This window comes from Numida meleagris, chromosome 4 (genome assembly GCF_002078875.1).
Source record: "Numida meleagris isolate 19003 breed g44 Domestic line chromosome 4, NumMel1.0, whole genome shotgun sequence".
Classification (NCBI taxonomy): domain Eukaryota; kingdom Metazoa; phylum Chordata; class Aves; order Galliformes; family Numididae; genus Numida; species Numida meleagris.
In genome coordinates, this window is record NC_034412.1 from 42036327 (window position 1) to 42050524 (window position 14198).

The 14198-nt window shown below is 39.0% G+C and overlaps 1 protein-coding gene across 1 annotated transcript in view; it reads left to right on the forward strand.

The window, feature by feature from the left end:
• The window catches only part of GRID2 (glutamate ionotropic receptor delta type subunit 2), a 695511-nt gene that overhangs the window by 583830 nt on the left and 97483 nt on the right, over nucleotides 1–14198 (forward strand). Inside the window, exon 12 of the mRNA XM_021396235.1 lies at nucleotides 12567–12705. Within this exon, the coding sequence (XP_021251910.1) occupies nucleotides 12567–12705 (139 nt within the window). The remainder of the gene's footprint in view (nucleotides 1–12566; nucleotides 12706–14198) is intronic.

Genomic DNA, 14198 nt, shown 5'->3' on the forward strand with positions numbered 1-14198 from the left:
GCCCCAAAATTACATTTGAAGCCCTGCTAAGTCTTCTGATAAAGCTGTGTATTTTAGCAGCATTAATACACAAGGTTTTGGCCAACCTATTCATTAGAGATACACAGCAAGCTTCACAGTTCCAATTTGGTCATACAGCAATCAAAAGATTTACGTTCAAATATCAAGAGTCACATGGTGTTTCAGCATATAAATATACATAGTATAAATAGTGCGGCATCTAAGAGCTTCCAGTAACTGCAGTAAACATTAGTAGACACCTCAATTTTTAAACGTTAGCCACAGTCATTCCTCCTTTTTTGTAATGACAGCAAAAACAGAAAAATGAAATATATTTTTATGATACATTTTCCCGTACTTCATGGTGTAATTATTTCACCCCATTCAGGAGCTATGTAAAGTCTATCCATCCTCTGTCTCTGTGTAATTATGTTGCACAAGTCACTGCAACGTATTGCCATTAAATTAGTGCATGCCGTTGTTGGGAAAAACTTTTAATCCATGATGCATTTTGAGTTGCAGTTGAAAATGTCATTCTGAAAACTCTGCAGGAAGGTTGAATTTGATCACTGTGAAGTTGCTAATATCTGAAAGAAAATATTTTGTTGTTGTTGCTCTATGCTCACAAGCCTTTAAAAGGAACTAATTCAAAGTTTAATACTACGTAACAGAAATGTAAGTGTGACAGATGCACGTGGCTGAAACGTCACTGATACTAGGAGAAGCTAGCCCACAGCCTATCGCTATGCGATGATGTGCTTCCCTTCCCACCTTTTGCTTCGCTGTCGCAGTTTCAGCAAGATGGGTGGATGGAAATGATTTATTGTTGGAAAGGGAGTTATAAATATAGTATAACTAATATGTTATGCTAAGATCATTTTAATCAGGTAATTATTAAAAGACTGTTTGGCCTTTAAGGACATTGATTTAATGGGAATTAATTTAATGATTGAGTACTGTTTGTGTAACATTATCATTGCTAGCGATGCGGAAAATTGGAATCTCAGCTCAGCGGAAAAGAGGTTACATTTTCCATTATCACATTAGCTCCCTTTCTTCTGGAATGCAGAACTCTTTCATACTTTAAGTATAGATTTAAATACTTGGGCTTTGTCTGAATATTCCTGACTGGAAAAAGTGAGTGAAAGCGTTCATTGTTGTACCATTCTCACTTTTAATCAATGACTTGAACTTCTGTTTAATGTAGCCTTAAACAAAATCCACTGAATTGCGATACTGACTTGCTATTGCTTCTCCTATGAAAAAATTTCTCAATTGTCATTTTCTACCTTTCTCAGTGCAGATCTGATCATTGCGTTTGGGATGAGCAGGATTTTTGTTTTAGCTATAAAGAAGTAGAAGCGGACAGAGCACATTTCTGTCTAAACCTTTCTGAAGTTGAATCATACAGGGTCAGGTCATACCTTAGGAGTGATTTAAAAGTGACTCTGACCCATTCCTTCTCGAAATGGTGAGCGCTGTAGGAAGGCCGCATCCAGTAATTGATGATTAGGACTCTGCTAAAGCTGATCCACATGGGTACAACTTCCATTTATCTAAAGGGATGTTGTACCTGGTTACCCTTCTTAATTTGTTCTTAGTTGTGCTATTGTCACAAGTTTTTTTTCAGCTATATACCGCAACTAACTATAGTGTAGAAATAAAGATCTAGAAAATGCGATCAGAAGCATGTAGTAAATAGCTGCATCTGAAAGACTTGTGCAGATTGATTTGCAAAGACATTTTTAATCAAGGATGACTGTGACAGTTGTTGACGCATCTTGGCACTTATGCAAGGGAGATAGGCGGCCAAACGATTATCCCATTGTCACTAGAATGAAGACAGTACAGCAAGGACAGCAAGGCAGGCAAGTCTGGTATTTGAAGACAGAAATAATTTGACTACAAAAGCGAAAGAGACTCAAATTCCTAACTACTTTGTAGTTTGCTCCCCCTGTGGTAAGCCAGTACTACAGTGGGCTGAAATGCTTTGCCGTGGTTAACACTGGTCTTTTCCCGGATAGTAGAACATTTTCTAGCTTCAGGTAGAAGGGTTTCAAAGAGCATTGCTGAGGATCCTGTGTTTCAAATGAATTAGTTTGTGAGTAGTCATTTGGACAATCTTCGAATATTTCTGTTTGTGTGTCAAAGCCTTCTGAGCAGATTTATCAGAGAGGTACACCAGGCTGTGACTCGATGAACGGCTGTGACACTGATGCTTGGTTAGCCCCAGCATTTGAAATCTCAGCATGGATAATCTTTCTCTATTAATGAGGAAACAGAGCTGAGCAATGAGCCTTAGTATGTAAGTCAAATGCCAAAGGCACATCTGAATAGATGCACAGCAGTAGCAAATGGAGGATTTTCGTAGGGAGTTAACAAGTTTCTTTCTCACAGAAGTCTAAACTCAATGATTTGATGAGTGATAGAAAACTGATAGCGATAGGAGTAGCGTGTCACCTTTCATTCTTGCCAGAGACCAAAAGAGTTTTTTCTACATGAATTTTCTAGCCACAGTAGTGGAGGAAATGTAGTTTGGATGGAAAAGAAAAGCTTCTAAAGACATTCTTGAAAAGGAACTCAATTTCTCCAATATGATAAACATCACCGGTCCTCATTAGGGAAAGAAGAAAAGCCTTGGTCAGAGATTCTTTTACAATAGAGAGAAGTATTGACAGCATGTAAATATCAGGGACACAAGTAGAGAGTAACTGACTATAACCACAGTACACAGGTAGTCTTTCACCTTCCAAAGGGAGTACCAGAACCTGAATATAACAAATAAATATTCAATTTTATGTTCCCAGCACAGAAATTTTCCCAGGAAAAAAAAGTATTTTTGTAGATCCTTCAGATCAAAACAAAAATTAGAAAATAAAAATAAAAATGTACAGTACAAGCTAAAGAGAGTTTTGTACAGGCACACGTGCAGAAAGTGACTGTGCAGAGCCCAACAGCCATACAATATAGACAGATCATCCTTGTACAGAAAGCAGACAGCAGGATGAACTGCTATCTTCTTTGAGCAAAGATACAAAATATAACTTGGAAATCATTACTAGCCAGCAGTAACCTAGAGTGACAATGTAAGAAGGTGATAACATTCTGACTGGACCTGGCTCATGCCCAACCTCCTTTGTATAAGGGCAGCGGGAGCCTAGACCTACATATACAGGGTCCTGCATATACCACCAAGTGAGCTGGCTTCCAGAGTTGTTGACAAGAGTCTGTATGTATGTATAAGATACAGCTTCTCAAACCACTTTACAAATTACAGATGAGTTGGAAGGATTTGAAATAAGCCTGAAGAAGAAGAATGATTGTCTCAGATGTTCTCCCTGTCATATAAAGGGGAGGAATAAATGAGGAGATCTTTCTTTTGTGGATCATTGCTTCCCTTCTGGGAGGGCAGTGAGGGCAGTGCTTTCCACCCAGCTGAAAGGAAATAATCTTCCAGGGAGCAACTGTAATGAGATTAGTCAGGGGATCGTTACACTAACAATGGTAAATGGAAGAGGGTAAGTGATTGTTTAGTTCAGAATTAAGACATCAAGGGGAAAAAAAATTAATCAGGGCACCAAATGACAAAGCGAACACATTATTTCATTGCCTACAGACCAGCGCCAGAATTCTGAGTAGTAAACAAGAATGGTAGAATTAACTCACGAATATAAATTTTTTCTTTATGATGCTACTGAAATCTGATAGAATCTGATAGAATCTGAAGATTCACATGGTTGGAGTGCTAACACATGTACTGAAAGATAGATGGATGAGGTGAGCAAAAGGGGAAGAAGGACAGGAAGAAGGCGCTGTATCAAAATTGAATTAGATGTTTTGGAGGATTTCTGAACTTGGAAGGAATTGATTTCTTGTGGGAAAGCGTGCTAATGACTGGAGCACAAATAATTGGCTCCTCTACTGCATATCTGTAATGTATAAGGGAAAATGTGAGCTATAATAGGGGAATTCAATCAAAATGATGCATGGTTTAAGTCTTGCACCACCCATGCTGAAACGTCTTGAATGCACATGCAGAACAGATGGGGAAAAAAAAAGGGAACACTGGTTGCAACGAAGCTACAAATTTCAGGGAGTAAGCATACACAGCTGAGAACAAAAGGAAGTAGGACTTTAAAGTTTTACTAGGACTTAAAGAAACCTTAACATTGATGATGCATTATGAGGTGAAGTCGATGCCATTCAAAATAGTCATACAGAAGAGGCAACAAACATTTCTATTCTGTATTTTGAGAAAAGCACGTGTTGGATTTGTATCAGATGATACATAAATATTCCACGTTAAGAGCAACTTGGGAAGATATTAAATGGCAGGTACTAACACCAGCATTTTCAGATCAGCAAATCTGAACAAATGTCTCCCAAATGTTTTAAAACATCTCGCAAAGGTGCTTCTGTACCACTATTTGTTGATTTGAGTCCTGGAAGGTTGGACAAGTTTTAGAAAGCTGACAAAAATTCTAATGTAAAACTTAAAAAAACTAATAGAACATTCAATTCAAGTCTCTCCCATCTTAACACGTGGATACGACAATGTGAAAGTCTTCAAGAATATAGGCAAACTTCAGAGTTTCAAAATATATCACTATAAAGGCACTGTATTGCTTTACTTACATATATATGTGTATGTATACACATAAATATCCATATATACCTAAAACTTTCCTTATCCTCAAAATCATCAAGAGAAGGGGGGGGGGGCGGGGAAGAAGCCAAAGTATGTCCATGGCATATGGAAAAATGCTTTAAAATGTGTTGCTGGGAGCTACACCCTATCCATACACAGAGCAGACTCAAGAGAAAGAATATTGCTGGAATCTGATAACAGAGGACACTCAAGGAGACTTTCAGTATAGAGAAGGATAGGATATATTTGTCCCTTAAGCAGTGTTTGATGACATATGAAGGACTTGTGTTCAAACTATAATGCTGTTCATGTAGGCATATAGAAATGTTTCTATTAAGTTGTATGCTGGGAAGATGAATGCGCAGACATCAAAAATGTCTGTAGTATTTCTAATTTGAAGATTAACACCTGCATTTTTATGAATTGTAACGGCTCCACTGAATTATTTTGATGCTAGTTGATTAGAAAAGCTGGTAGTTTCTCCGATCTCAAAATTATTTTAATGTTTCACATGTTTTAGATATTGAAATGAGTTTCACATTTATTTCTAGAAAACTGATATACAAGGATATCTTCACAATGAAAACAACCCCCAAATCTTTAGTAGTTGACAGGAGCATCTAGAATCACTATAGGGTTTTGGTTTTGATTTGTTGTTGTGTTAGTGGTGGGATTATCTTTTGTTTGCTTCTTTCTTTAAGAAAGCTATCACCCTACGAAGCTGACCGTGTCCAGTGAGCCAGAGCCCAATGCTTTCTGTTTAGGGAGTAAGATCTGAGGATTTGTTTCAGGTACAACACAAAGTATGTGAAAGCGTCTGTTCATTAAAACAAGAATAATAAAATAAATCACTCCCTTTTGGTAAAGACAGAATGTTAGGGGACAAAGAAACAAGTAGCGTGGTGAATAGAAGCAAGAGCTGGCTCTTGAACCTGTCCAGACTGCAAAATCTGGCCACCACTCTGCCTTATGCTTAGTTCCTTCCCTGCTCACAATGCCGTGCAATCTGCCATTATTCACAAGGCTAGGGATTGCAGCTATTGATTTACAAGCTTGTTTGGAAGGCATTACCAATTCAAGGAGTTGTATTCTCCTGTTGAAGAATACATATAATGCCTGCTGTGGTCAATGGATATTACCTTCAGCACACAATGTAAAATTACAAGCTCAGGTTATGCCATGCCAGCTTATATCTTATGGAAATTAATGCGTTCTGCACAATTCAAGGAAGAATGGAAAAGTATGGGTGCAAAATGAAAAGACGGGAAGAAAAAATGTGCGATGAGAGATTTTTTGAACAACCACCAAGCTGCATATTTTTCATAGCTGGTAGAAATGGATACAGGCTTCATTGACTGCAAAGATTGTATCACTTCTTTTCTGTCCCAACAGAATTGAACATTTTCAGTTGAAGACAGGAAAGATTTTAAGTTATCAAGAAAGTTTCTAACAGAACAATAGGGATAGCTAATGCCCTGAAAGATTATGCTTTTGAAGAGCTGTGCTTTGCAGAGGTTTTTAAATGTAACAGAGCCTAGTGAAACTTTAAGTTTTGTTTCACGTGGCAAAAATAGACAAAAAATATAAAACGCCTTTGTGTCTTTGTTAATAAAAACTACTCCCTCACACCCACTGTCTAGTAAATGCCCCTTTCACAAAGCAAACCTAAGATGTACATTGATCTAAACTGTTTGCAGCAGAACTCCACCCTTTATATTTGTACAAACGGAAATAGCAGATGCGCAGCATAATTGATGCGACTGTTCTAACAAGCTAAAGGCTAAACTGCAGCCAACTCCCAGTTCTTTGTGCTTTTTTCCAAAGGCTGATAATTCACCACATGCGGGCAGAATTTTTGCAAGAAAAAGCGGAGCCAAAATGTGTCCCCAAATAACCTGCCCTATTATTTCTTCACCTCTCTGTTTCAAGCACAATTGAAATCCCCGCTTTCTAGTTTAGTAGTATTAGAGCTGCTCGACAAAACAGTCTCAATTATCATCTTTTTCACAGTTCTCAAAATTGAAATAATTCAGGCTAAAACTCCACATACAGCAATTCAGATCACTACTGACCTCTAGCAGAGACTATATTAGCTTAAATGATGAAAGTTTGACAGAGTCACTGGCTGCTGAGATACGTTAGTAAAGTGAGAGCTGTTGATGGTGATTATTGGTGGCAAATTGAATTTTGTCTATAAGAAGAATCTAGTTTCTGCAAGTTCTGTCACACCTGTATTTTTCACAAAAAGACTCTGCAGGATACGATTCTTCTAGTGTCCTTCCTAAGCCTTCTTACTCAAGCCTCTCTATGTATGGAGTATCTGCAAGTAGGCTCCCACTGTGGCTCTCAGCTGCCTTCAGATATGTCATCTCACAGACTTTTCCAGTTCAGGATGTAAAGTAATGATGTTCTACGGATTTTCTGTGTGTGCGCGTGTCGTTCTTAAAAGTACCTTTAAAAAGTCGCAGTCATACAAACGTAAGGGAAAATGACTCACAAAAAACAAATGGTTAACCACAATGACAGACGATGTAGAACTACTCAAGCTAGCGCTGGAGTTGAAACAGGCAAGCTAATTTAACTACAGATCAGTTGTGAGTTTTCTCAGCATTATGAGCTCTGTGCTTCCAAATGATTTGCTTTAGTCATAGTAAAATAAATAATAATAATTAAGTTTGTAAATATTGTGCGTTCCCAGTGAAGCTGTTAAAGATCAGTGCTGAATCAGAGAGAGACCTTACCCAGGCAGGAAACGTGCAAGATGATTAATGATGAAAAATGTATTGTTTTTCTGCACGTGACCTGAACTCAGAAATTCCAGCTGTAATTAAAACTACTCCAAGAAAAAATTCACCATTTTGATCCAGTACACATTCCTAGCTCCGGACTATGTCAATGAATGCATTTTCCTTGAAACGAGCAATTGACAATGTGCCTTCAGAAGCAGCCTATGCATTTTGAATTACTTAAATCTAGTCCAGAACTATAGAATAATAAGATCTCAACAGGCTGTGATCCTCAGTTTTCCTGTTCTGCTCATTTTCTTTATGATTTTATAAATCCCATCCATAAGCCTATATTACAATTTTTCACTTGAAAGTTTACTGGGGAAGAATGATTTAAAAGCTACTAGAAATCTCTATGGAATTGTGTACGTTGACATTTTGTCACTTCTGGTGGCTTTTTTGTCTGTTCTTTTAGGTCTGTCGCAATAATACATTACACTGTTTGCGTTGCCTAGACAGTGCATGATTTTTCTTGCCTGCTGATAGCTAGTTTGAAGCTCTTGGAAGGAAATGAAAACAAACAACAATTCCTAAGCTGTAGTATAAGCCTGCTGTCTGAAGTAGGCCAGCATTAAGTTAACCTAGAATTTATGAAGGACAGGGGCGTAAGATGAGAGCGGAGCACTAAAAGTATTTGTTTTCACTGTCGCTTCTAAAGTACATCAGCTGTTTCAGAAAGGTTCAAATTAGATTGCTTTTTGCTAGCTTAGTTTACTCTAGAAAGTCTTTTTTATTTCTGCACATGCAGTCTGCAAATTTTAAAGGCAGTTTAGATTTTAAAATTATTCTCAGTATACAACAAAAGTGTCAAGTGAATTACACTGGAAGCTCTAGTCACAACATACGTAATCTACAGGCAGTGGCATTTTACATTCCATTAAACCTTTCTGTGCATTGCAGGGGGATTGGGAGGGCCAAGTCTAAAGAATAATACAGCCTCTGTGTTCATTTGAGGCCTGTCCCTTAGCTGTACCAAGTTCCAGGACTGCTAGGTATCATTTTTAATTTCCATTTGCGTCACAAAAGGAGCTCAGTAGTTTCAGGAGTTGCTCAGAATACTACAATAGCAGTCTTCTCAGTGTAACTACAGCCAGAATGTTAACTCCCACAGATGAATTTTGCTATGGGAATGAGGTGCAGTAGGACACATTTTACACTAGTCACCAACACATTTGCACAACAGCAGCTGGCCCCCCCTTGCCATTATGGGTTTTGAAGCTTTGCTGGTACAGTATGAAAGACAACAGCACAGAGATCAGATGCTCTTCTTGGTGCCTCCTCCCTTGCACTCTGCATGCGTGCATACATATCTGTCATGTGCATAGCCATCCCTAACAAGTATAGGCTGTGATCCACAAAATTGTACACATACATGAAATCCATACTAGATACCAGGAAAATTTCGACAAAGCAGAGCCCTAGGAGGTGTACACACATGCTACTTGACAGTCAAGAACAGCAACCGTAGGATCTGTAACTCTTTTTCACAATAACACTACTGGAAAACCACTGATTGCTGCTCTCCTGACTGACTTGGTGCTCTTCAGCATGAAGAAACATGCAAATTTATGCTGGAAAAGAGCTGTAGGGAGTTTTATCTTAGGAACCAAACTTGGGGATGGGAATGAAGATGTTTCTTAAGGTGAGCTGTCACAGAAAGGTAAGTATTTTAGCAAACAGTACAATAGAACAAGACTGTATGGCATTTGCTCTCCTACTAGATGTCAAAGAAATTATACTGTAGCAGTAAAGCAGTAGCTATAGCCAGCCATTTTAATGGCGTGAGTCATGTTCTTTAATATCTTCATCAATGACATCAACAGTGGAATCGAGTGCACCCTCAGCATGTTTACTGATGACACCAAGCTGTGTGGTGCAGTTGACACACCTTAGGGATGAGATGCCATCCAGAGGGTCCTAGACAGGCTCCAGCAGTGGGCTCAGGTAAACTTCATGAGGTTCAATAAATCCAAGTGCAAGGTCTTGCAGCTGGGTCATGACAGCTCCCCACTACCCATGCAAGTCTGGGGGTGTAAGGATAGAACGCAGCCCTCCTGACAAGGACTCAGGTGTGCTGGTGGATGGCAAGATGGACGTGAGCCAGTAATGCATCCTCACAGTCCAGAAAGCCAACCATATCCTGGGCTGCATCAAAACAAACACAACCAGGTCAAGGGAAGTGATCCTGCCCGTCTACTCTGCACTGAGACATCACCTGGCGCGCTACATCCAGATAGGGTGTCCTCAGTACAGGAGATATGGGCCAGTTGGAGCTCACACATCCAGAGGAGGGCCACAAAAGTGATCCAAGGGATGGAACACCTGTCCTACAGGACAGGCTGAGAGAGCTGGCGCTGTCAAGCCTGGAGAGGAGGAGGCTCTGGGGAGACCTGAGAGCAGCCTTTCAGTACCTAAAGGAAAGGAGACCGACTCCTTAGCGGAGCCTATGGTGATAGGACAAGGGAAAATAGTTTCAAACTAAAAGAGGGGAGATTTTGACTGAATAGAAGGTGGGTTTTTTTGTTGTTTTTTTTTTTTTTTTTACCATATGAGTAATGAAGCACTGGAACAGGCTGCCTAGAGATGTGGTGGATGCCCCATCCTTAGAGACACTCAAGGTCAGTGCAGACCAGGCTCTGAGCAACCTGATCTAGCTGTGGTGTCCCTGTTCATTGCAGGGGAGTTAGACTAGGTGACCTTCAAAGGTCCCTTCCAAGTCAAACAATTCTATGATTCTATTAAGAGATTTCTTTTTTTTTCTCTACTGGGAGAGGTGGAGAAGGCTGCCTGTAATGCTTAGAGATCATGTACCCATGCAGCTGCAGCATCAGTCCTGTTTTAGAAATGGTTTAAGTAGTATCAGTGCAAAGATTTTTTGAATGCCGAATTAGAATTTTCTGTGCTTCTTGTTGTTGCATGCTTTCATTTATTTACTGCTCATACACAAGGTATAAGTGTTCATTAGGAACAAGATTTCTTCACAAACATCTGGTTAAACTAAACAACTTGGGAAGGGCAGCATTCATCGTTACTTGAAGTCTGTTGCTAACATGGGTGTTAATAAAGAAAAGGTAACAGTGAATGGTGGGGACCGTTCCCCATGAATGGGAAAACTCCTCTGTATGAACAAAAGCGAATGCTGTTGCTGAGGGATCTGTGATAGATTTTACAATCACTCGTCGAACAGCATCATCAGTTGAAAACTTGAGTTATGCTCAGAAGGCGTGTGTGACTTTCAGTAGTCCCCTCTTTTCTGACACTTCATTTAAAAAAAAAAAAGAAAAAACAAAACCATGAGAACTTAGTGTTTTACTCATTAAGCTATAAAATGAAAATGCAAGGATGCCCAGGAGATCGTTGGCTTTTCCTCTATCATTCTACCCATTTCAATTTAATACAAAGATTATCTGCAAGGATTGGCACCTGAAAGTTAAAAGGACAAACAGCCTGTTCCCATGAATTGATATGTCATTTCATTTGATTAAAAATCATTTTTTAAATGAAATATTCCAAAGACATTGCAAAGAAAGTGTTGTAGACTGGAAACGTTCTATTAAAAATCATTTAAAACTTATGCAGGAGACAAAAAAGCAAGTCTTTAGATGTTGAAGCTAACGTTCATCTTTGAAAGCTCTTATATTGAAAAAATAGCTCCTGATCTGATTGGAAGATTCCTGTTTCAGATAATTACATGGCATCTCGGAGATAGAAGGAAATTTATTTCTGACTGCAGAGGTATAATAGATTTCTGTCTTTCAATGCTGGAATTCTTAAAAGGCAAAGATTTGAATACTTATTGTACTGAAAATACAACTAAACGAAACCAGTTAGTTTTTTGCATATGGCATAACTCCACATTACTTAAGCAGAAAAAAAGCTTCACATTTGTTTGGTGATGCAGCGTCCCCAAGGTGGTCCCCGTATTCAAGAACTGATTAAAAGTCTAGATAGTTTGTGTTCATAACTGAAAATTATTTCTACTTAGGAGTAATGGGGAAAAAAATTACAATTAAACTTGTTTACTGGGGAAAAAAATAAGGAGATTTTACATAAGTGAATATCCAGTACAAAATACTCATGGGTGATTGAATCTGTAACAAGCTGCTTTACTTATGAAAACTCCAGCTGTCATTCTGTTACACAGTCATAAGATTTCGCATCTGAGAAGACTCCCTCAAAATAATGAGGGCCTTCAAAAGTGCTGAGTATGGAGGGAGAGAGAAAGGATGAACCTCTTGAGCCATTTACTGGAGGTGTTTGGTGCATTCACCTGTCCTTCCTAGTTACTTGTAGCTGTGACAAAACTTATACTACAGACAAAAATGATATTTTTAAAAGAATTTTTTCTTTCATCTAAAAACCTGTGTGTTTGTATATTTTCAACTGAAAGAGTTCTTTAAAGATTTAGTGTTTTGGGGGCAGCTATTTGCATAACATACAATGTTTTTCATGGCTTGCTAAAAAGGGCTCTGACCACACGATCTGTAGTGAGCAGCTCAGATCTTGTAAGCCACTGAAGAGCTGGTAGATTTAATTGCTGCTAATGTTTTGTTTGCATGCCATTTTAATTTTGAGGAAAAGCAACCATGGGAACACAAAGTAGTTTTGCACTCTTTTTCAGTGCATGGTTTTTTTTTTTCCATGTCCTGGTGGACTTCAAACAAGTGGTACACATATGTACGGATCTTATGAGCATCTGCTTGCCTACAGAACTGTGAAAAATAATTGTGTTTTGGTATATTTGGTTTAACTTTGTATTCTCCAGAATGCAAGAAAATGCTTAATTAAGGTCTGTGTATAAGATCTCTAAGGAAATAACCTTTTAAGAATTTATTTCTCTCTTTGTTCTGAGATCTTGAAGTCTATTTCTATTACTGAATAGGACAGGCAGATGAATTGCAATTAAAGGCACAGTGGCAGAACAGATTAAATATAATAATGATGGCTGACTGCAGGTCTCTTTCAGTACTCTCCACTGCATAGAAAGCATGGCTCAAAAGTTCTGCTCACTTTATGAAAGCAAGTACCCTGCTGACCTTGGGACCCAAGGTCTCCTGCGTGCAGCTTGAGTAGCAGAGATCTGGGTTTCCTTCTGCCAAATTACAACTCTTGCTTTTCCTTCTTTCCCACAGGAGGAGAAGTTCCATATACAACCCTGGCAACACGACTGATGATGGGGGCTTGGTGGCTTTTTGCTTTGATTGTCATCTCCTCCTACACAGCAAACCTAGCTGCTTTCCTCACCATCACGCGCATTGAGAACTCTATCCAGTAAGTTGATGAACTGAGGGAAAAGAAGGATGCATATGTGTATATATATATACACACATATATATGTACACAAAGAAGGGTATGAACGTTCTAGTTAAATGTGAGAAGGGGGAAAAATTTAAACCCTATCCCAAGTAGTAGTTTGGAAGCTAATGAAACAATATGCCATAGCCTTCCAGTATACCATAGTACTTCCTCCCTGGAGACACTTTGTCTTTAGCATCAGAATTGTTGGCTTCTGGCACATGCTATTCAGTGGCACGCAGGCATGCATATGTACACATGCATACCATGTTTTGAAAGAAGTAACTGAGTTTGAGATAACTCAAGTATCAGTATTGGAAGTGGAAAAATATGGATTGCTGATATCTGTTTTTAGGCTATGCTTTCTGTTCAAAGCCAGCGCACAGTAATTGTTCTCTTGATCTAAGAACAGGAGAGACCCAGAGCTTCTACATACAGGGAGCTCAAAGCTGATTCACCTTTTCTTCCAAAGGCAAAAAAATGTGGTAATAGGAAACAAAACCAAAAATCACCGACTGTTCACACCTTCCACTCCAAAGTCCTCTCTTAGTACAGATCAGATAAGTTGTTGTGTTTTTTTTTTTCCTCCCTGTCTTTTGATTCTTTTTCTTCATCCCTCCCAAACATTAAATGTCCTTATCTTCTCTTCTTTTTATTGTGTTATTCAATCCTTTTTTCCCCCCGATTATCCCATCTCTCCACACCACAGAATCCTTCCTAGGTGTCCTTCTCTCTTTCTGTCCTTGTTTGTGCTCCAGTTTGCTCTCCCTCAGCAAGCAGCGTGCCGACTCTAAGTCCCACCACTCACCCAAATCCTTCCTCCTGGGTCAAAGCAGAAACTAGTAAATACAGTGGAACATTAGCAAGCCAAGCTCTCCAAGGACTAGCTGGCCTTTTTCACTAGAACACTTTTAATCTTGAGGCTATGCATACACAGAGATACACGAGAGCAACAGACTTGCCTTTCCCATGAATTCTTCTTTGCAAGAGTACAGTGTGGCTTTAATAAAGAGACACTTCCTGCTGTATTTCTTTCTCCAGGAAGATAACTGATCAACACTCTGTCTCAATACCAATCTTAGGGAAAACTCAGTTTTCTCACTCCAGTTGCCAAGTCAGTCCCCTGCCTCATGTCTCATCACCTAAGGTCTTGCTACCTCTCCTTCAGCTGTTTCCTAATCTCTTTGAAATGCCCCCAGTACAGTGAGACACTGACGTAGACTGGGCTGCAATGTGAGTTTTCATACAAGCAAAAAAAGAGATGATGCATTCAGTCATTCACTTTTTTCCTTACAACATGAAATATTCTTCTGCATCCTGCTTTGAAGTTATGTCTCCTCTGGTTTTGAAGTAGTCCATAAAAAGAATGCTTAAATTGCTGTGGCAAGTATCTGAGGTTTAGCATGTGTAAAAAATATTAAATTATTGTGTAGGTATATTTTAGAGATCTTCATCTTTCTCTTATAGTT